The 7,269-nt window shown below is 38.5% G+C and overlaps 1 protein-coding gene across 7 annotated transcripts in view; it reads left to right on the forward strand.

The window, feature by feature from the left end:
* pak5 (p21 protein (Cdc42/Rac)-activated kinase 5) overlaps window positions 1-5,657 on the forward strand; it is a 47,814-nt gene extending 42,157 nt beyond the window's left edge. For all 7 annotated transcript variants that reach the window (XM_067418411.1, XM_067418410.1, XM_067418412.1 and 4 more), the window contains 3 exons: window positions 805-930; window positions 1,010-1,144; window positions 4,540-5,657. In XM_067418411.1, the coding sequence (XP_067274512.1) occupies window positions 805-930; window positions 1,010-1,144; window positions 4,540-4,695 (417 nt within the window). In that variant the 3' untranslated portion in view covers window positions 4,696-5,657. The remainder of the gene's footprint in view (window positions 1-804; window positions 931-1,009; window positions 1,145-4,539) is intronic.
* The last annotated feature ends 1,612 nt before the right edge of the window (window positions 5,658-7,269 follow it).

Consider the following 7,269-nt stretch of genomic DNA (forward strand, 5'->3'; position numbering starts at 1 on the left):
GTGTTTGGGTTTTTGCAGAAAGCCTTTCAGGAATCACTCTTGTAGAGTCTCGTGAAGTTCAATGATTTCACAGCATTTATTAAACACTGATTTATAGTTTAGAGCAAAATGGAAGAAGACGGATGTCCAAATGCTCATTTAGTGGAGGATTGACATAAACAAAGTTGATTCTGTCTTCAGTGAAGGTGAACAGTGTGAGAATATCAGATGTGTATCAGTGTATTGGATCCGTGCATTCGGCCTTAAAGTGACAGCAGCTTTGTAACTTTTCTACAAGTATTTAAATGAGTTTAAGTTAGTCGTCTGCTAGTGTGTCAGATGGAGCGTCACTGACTGGCTTAAACCATGATGGCATAATGTGCATTTATACAACTATAATACAATAATGCGGCGACATAAAGGAGGACATTTACTTTTGAAACTTGAGGAAAAAATACTTCTGTACTTTTACTCCAGTAAAAATCTGTTTTTACAACTTTCACTTGTAACAAAATAATATTTGACCAGTAGAACTTTTACTTTTACTCAGGTAATGAAGTTGTGTACTTTGTCCAGCTCTGATCTCAATATAAACATGCAGGCGTGTGATGAATCATCCTCCTTCACATTTGACTGTTTGTGGAGTTACACACATAAATGTGTTTATCATGAGGACAGCAAAAGTGATCAGGGCTAATTAGCAACTTCACTAGTTCCAAGTAATTAACCCGTGTCTCCCACCTTGTAATTAGCTGAGAGAACATGACAAATTAAGGGCCGATTAGCGGTTAATCAGCTTTATGTTGTGTCCTATGCGTCCCACAGATCAAGCTCTCTGATTTCGGCTTCTGTGCTCAAGTGTCTAAAGAGGTTCCCAAGAGGAAGTCTCTGGTGGGAACGCCGTACTGGATGGCACCGGAGGTCATCTCCAGATTACCCTATGGCACTGAGGTACGCCTTCTTCATAAACAGGGCCTGCATTTGATACACGGATCTTATAAACCTGCTGTCCTGTGCTGTGTGTGTGCAGGTGGACATCTGGTCTCTGGGCATCATGGTGATTGAAATGGTGGACGGAGAACCTCCATACTTCAACGAACCTCCGCTTCAGGCCATGAGACGCATACGAGACAACCTGCCGCCTCGACTCAAAGAGTCTCACAAGGTGAGCAGCTGTGTTTCTTTTGGTCAGCATCATGATGCTAATGCTCTGGGTGTGTGTTCAGAGTTAAAGAGTTAAAACACTGATAGGGAAAGAGTTAAAAAACACTGATAGGGAAAGAGTTAAAAACACTGATGGGGAAAGAGTTAAAAAACACTGATAGGGAAAGAGTTAAAAACACTGATGGGGAAAGAGTTAAAAACACTGATAGGGAAAGAGTTAAAAACACTGATGGGGAAAGAGTTAAAAACACTGATAGGGAAAGAGTTAAAAACACTGATAGGGAAAGAGTTAAAAACACTGATAGGGAAAGAGTTAAAAACACTGATAGAGAAAGAGTTAAAAACACTGATAGGGAAAGAGTTAAAAACACTGATAGGGAAAGAGTTAAAAACACTGATAGAGAAAGAGTTAAAAACACTGATAGAGAAAGAGTTAAAAACACTGATAGAGAAAGAGTTAAAACACTGATAGGGAAAGAGTTAAAAACACTGATAGAGAAAGAGTTAAAAACACTGATAGAGAAAGAGTTAAAACACTGATAGGGAAAGAGTTAAAAACACTGATGGGGAAAGAGTTAAAAACACTGATAGGGAAAGAGTTAAAAACACTGATAGGGAAAGAGTTAAAAACACTGATGGGGAAAGAGTTAAAAACACTGATAGGGAAAGAGTTAAAAACACTGATAGGGAAAGAGTTAAAAACACTGACGGGGAAAGAGTTTCTATCAGTGTTTTTTTTTGATGGGGGAAGAGTTAAAAACACTGATAGGGAAAGAGTTAAAAACACTGATAGGGAAAGAGTTAAAAACACTGATGGGGAAAGAGTTAAAAAACACTGATAGGGAAAGAGTTAAAAACACTGATGGGGAAAGAGTTAAAAACACTGATAGGGAAAGAGTTAAAAACACTGATGGGGAAAGAGTTAAAAACACTGATGGGGAAAGAGTTAAAAACACTGATAGGGAAAGAGTTAAAAACACTGATAGGGAAAGAGTTAAAAACACTGATGGGGAAAGAGTTCCTATCAGTGTTTTTTTTTGATGGGGGAAGAGTTAAAAACACTGATAGGGAAAGAGTTAAAAACACTGATAGGGAAAGAGTTAAAAACACTGATGGGGAAAGAGTTAAAAAACACTGATAGAGAAAGAGTTAAAAACACTGATGGGGAAAGAGTTAAAAACACTGATAGGGAAAGAGTTAAAAAACACTGATAGGGAAAGAGTTAAAAACACTGATGGGGAAAGAGTTAAAAAACACTGATAGGGAAAGAGTTAAAAACACTGATAGGGAAAGAGTTAAAAACACTGACAGGGAAAGAGTTAAAAAACACTGATAGGGAAAGAGTTAAAAACACTGATAGGGAAAGAGTTAAAAACACTGATAGGGAAAGAGTTAAAAACACTGATGAGGAAAGAGTTAAAAAACACCAATGGGGAAAGAGTTAAAAACACTGATGAGGAAAGAGTTAAAAACACTGATAGGGAAAGAGTTAAAAACACTGATGGGAAAAGAGTTAAAAACACTGATGGGGAAAGAGTTAAAAACACTGATAGAGAAAGAGTTAAAAACACTGATGGGGAAAGAGTTAAAAACACTGATAGGGAAAGAGTTAAAAACACTGATAGGGAAAGAGTTAAAAACACTGATAGGGAAAGAGTTAAAAACACTGATGGGGAAAGAGTTAAAAACACTAATGGGGAAAGAGTTAAAAACACTGATGGGGAAAGAGTTAAAAACACAGATGGGGAAAGAGTTAAAAACACTGACGAGGAAAGAGTTTAAAACACTGATAGGGAAAGAGTTAAAAACACTAATGGGGAAAGAGTTAAAAACAATGATAGGGAAAGAGTTAAAAACACTAATGGGGAAAGAGTTAAAAACACTGATAGAGAAAGAGTTAAAAACACTGATGGGGAAAGAGTTAAAAACACTGATAGAGAAAGAGTTAAAAACACTGATGGGGAAAGAGTTAAAAACACTGATAGGGAAAGAGTTAAAAACACTGATCGGGAAAGAGTTAAAAACACTAATGGGGAAAGAGTTAAAAACACTGATGGGGAAAGAGTTAAAAACACAGATGGGGAAAGAGTTAAAAACACTGACGAGGAAAGAGTTTAAAACACTGATAGGGAAAGAGTTAAAAACACTAATGGGGAAAGAGTTAAAAACAATGATAGGGAAAGAGTTAAAAACACTAATGGGGAAAGAGTTAAAAACACTGATGGGGAAAGAGTTAAAAACACTGATAGGGAAAGAGTTAAAAACACTGATGAGGAAAGAGTTAAAAACACAAATAGGGAAAGAGTTAAAAGCACTGATAGGGATAGAGTTAGAAACACTGATGGGGAAAGAGTTAAAAACACTAATGGGGAAAGAGATAAAAACACTGTTGGGGAAAGACTTAAAAACACTGATAGGGAAAGAGTTAAAAACACTGATGAGGAAAGAGTTAAAAACACTGATAGGGAAAGACTTAAAAAAACTGATGAGGAAAGAGTTAAAAACACTGATAGGGAAAGAGTTAAAAACACTGATGGGGAAAGAGTTAAAAACACTGATAGGGAAAGAGTTAAAACACTGATAGGGAAAGAGTTAAAAACACTGATAGGGAAAGAGTTAAAACACTGATGGAGAAAGAGTTAAAAAAACTGATAGGGAAAGAGTTAAAAACACTGATAGGGAAAGAGTTAAAAACACTGATGGGGAAAGAGTTAAAACACTGATGGAGAAAGAGTTAAAAACACTGATAGGGAAAGAGTTAAAACACTGATGGAGAAAGAGTTAAAACACTGATAGGGAAAGAGTTAAAAACACTGATGGAGAAAGAGTTAAAAACACTGATAGGGAAAGAGTTAAAAACACTGATAGGGAAAGAGTTAAAAACACTGATAGGGAAAGAGTTAAAAACACTGATGGGGAAAGAGTTAAAAACACTGATAGAGAAAGAGTTAAAAACACTGATAGGGAAAGAGTTAAAACACTGATGGAGAAAGAGTTAAAAAAAACTGATAGGGAAAGAGTTAAAAACACTGATAGGGAAAGAGTTAAAAACACTGATGGGGAAAGAGTTAAAACACTGATGGAGAAAGAGTTAAAAACACTGATAGGGAAAGAGTTAAAACACTGATGGAGAAAGAGTTAAAAACACTGATAGGGAAAGAGTTAAAAACACTGATGAGGAAAGAGTTAAAAACACTGATGGGGAAAGAGTTAAAAACACTGATGGGGAAAGTTAAAAACACAGATAAGTTAAAGTGCAGATATGTATGCAGATAAAGAAGGTTATACTGGTGTATGTTTACATGTACAGTAAAAGCGACATCAGCTAATCTTGCTCATAATTCAGTTCAGATAACGTGACATATAAACACATCATCTGTCCCGTGTTCTGTCCAGGTTTCGTCGGTCCTGCGAGGCTTTCTGGACCTGATGTTGGTGCGCGAGCCGTCCCAGCGTGCATCAGCTCAGGAGCTCCTCCAGCACCCGTTCCTCAAGCTCTCCGGCCCGCCGTCATGCATCGTTCCTCTGATGAGGCATTACCGGCACCGCTGACCCCACGCTTTCATCACCAACACAGGAGTCCGGCTCGGAATAGTCCGGCGCGGAAGAGTCCGGTTCGGAAGGGTCCGGTTCTAAAGTGTCCGGCTCGGAAGAGTCTGGTTCTAAAGAGTCCGGTTCTGAAGAGTCCGGTTCTGAAGAGTCCGGTTCTGAAGAGTCCGGCTTAGAAGAGTCCGGCTCGGAAGAGTCCGGCTCTGAAGAGTCCGGTTCGGAAGAGTCCGGCTTGGAAGAGTCCGGTTCTGAAGAGTCCGGTTCGGAAGAGTCCGGCTTGGAAGAGTCCGGCTCAGAAGAGTCTGGTTCTGTAGAGTCCGGTTCCATGCGATCGAGTCTCCTAACCAAGAGTCTTTTTCACTGTCGTCTTCTCACGCTAACTATTTTAGAGCAATTGTAAGTTTTACTTGTACAGTTTTGATAAACAGCAGTATTTTTGTTGTGATGTTACCATTGTGAAATGGGCAGTGTTACATAGAACTTGAGAGTTTCTGCAAAATAATATTAATAATAATAATAATAATAAAAACTTTCCTACTGTTTATATTTGATTTTTTTGAAGATGGTCATTTAAACTCCCTGTTGCAGACAGATGAATCTGAATATATTTATTTATTCTACATTTGTAGATACTGCCGCCGTCAGAGTTTTCTACGCTGTATTGATTTCTGATTTCTCAGTAGTGTGGCCTTTTCCATTCTCACCTCACGTCTGACCGTCGCTCATCAACACTTTATTCATCAGACCTCTAGCAATATCAACGTGTTTGGCACAATAATCGCTCACGCGTGTTTTGTAGTCTCCGTCTCAGCCGTGTCTCATTGGTCACTGTGATCTGTAAATACGAGTGTGTGTTTCTGGCTTCACCTGTAGAGATATACAGATCCAGCTGTCATGTTGCTTTTGTACAGTGATCTTGCATGTGTGTCACTAAAAGATGCTTTCAATAAAAAAACAAATATGTCCATGTGTCATCACGTGCTTTTATCGGGATTCTGAGGATGTTTTAGGCTCTTACACACACACACACACACACACATACACGCACACACATACTTCTGTGCTGAGAGCGGATGAAACACTGATCACTAGCACACCAGAAGTGATGATATCATACTAATCAAGATTCATAATAAATAATAAATCAGTGTTTTATTGCAGAATGAATTATATCTGCAGCTCTTGTTTGAATCATGATTCATGAGACTTTATCTTCTGCAGGTCTTCAACTCCATTCTAAAAGTGTGATCCTCATGTTCTCAAATATTTTAACATTTTAAGACTATAATGACAGTCATGTTCTGTACTACCACAAATAAAGTACTTAACTGTATCTGGAGAATTAGCTTTCTGGAAACTGATGGTGAGATGGAGGACAGGAAACAAAACGGCCTAGAGTCAGACTGTTGTTCATTTAGAAGGATATAAGCTCACACATAAAAACAGAATAATAAAGATGAATAATGTATTTTCACATGCGGCTGTGGAAGGAGCTCGTATGCTGAAGTCATGAGATGAGCTCGTCTGAGACACCAGACCTTATTCAGAGCAGCGCCAGACTCCGCGTGTTTCAGCTGCAGAGCAATCCCCGTAGAGATGTGTTGAGCCTGGCTTTCATTCCCACTACAGAGCAAAGATGCTGGGAATAAGGTCTACAGGAATCATGGAGGACACCAGGATTAATCTTGCCTGTTTCTTGGAGAAATCTCATTAAAGCTAAATGTATTTACCATATCTAATTTTGAAGAATATGGAGCAACCATATGTACATTAACAACCATATAAACATTCAGCTTGCTGACAATTCTGGAATTTCAGTCAAATACATGCTATTTTCACTGTGCGTTAAACATATAATATGCTTCAAATGATTATTCATATATGTAAATATGCACTACTTTAACATCAATACAAGGTGATGGAGCCATTGTGGAGAAACTAATACAGCATCCCAGTCACAGCAATCGCTCCCCTGCCGCCATGTTGGAAGTTTATGGCTTTGACTCTATTTCCAACTAGGAATATTCGACTAGGAAACTCTGATTAGGAAACTGATCTTTACAATAATTCCGATTACACATCACTGTCTGTAAAACATACAGTATACTTGGAACCATAAACTTACGACATGAAAACTCAGACTAGGAATTTCTGATTTGGAGCCATGAACTTACGACATGAAAACTCCAACTAGGAATTTCCGACTTGGAGCCATGAACTTACGACATGAAAACTCAGAATAGGAATTTCCGACTTGGATCCAGTAACTTACGACATGAAAACTCAGACTAGGAATTTCCGACTTGGAGCCACGAACTTACGACAGGATAACTCCTACTAGGAATTTCCGACTTGGAGCCATAAACTTACGACATGAAAACTCCGACTAGGAATTTCTGACTTGGAGCCATGAACTTACGACATGAAAACTCAGACTAGGAATTTCTGACTTGGAGCCACGAATTTACGACATGAAAACTCAGACTAGGAATTTCCGACTTGGAGCCATGAACTTATGACATGAAAACTCAGACTAGGAATTTCCGACTTGGAGCCACGAACTTACGACAGGATAAC

This window comes from Pseudorasbora parva, chromosome 15 (genome assembly GCF_024679245.1).
Source record: "Pseudorasbora parva isolate DD20220531a chromosome 15, ASM2467924v1, whole genome shotgun sequence".
NCBI classification, from domain to species: Eukaryota; Metazoa; Chordata; class Actinopteri; order Cypriniformes; family Gobionidae; genus Pseudorasbora; species Pseudorasbora parva.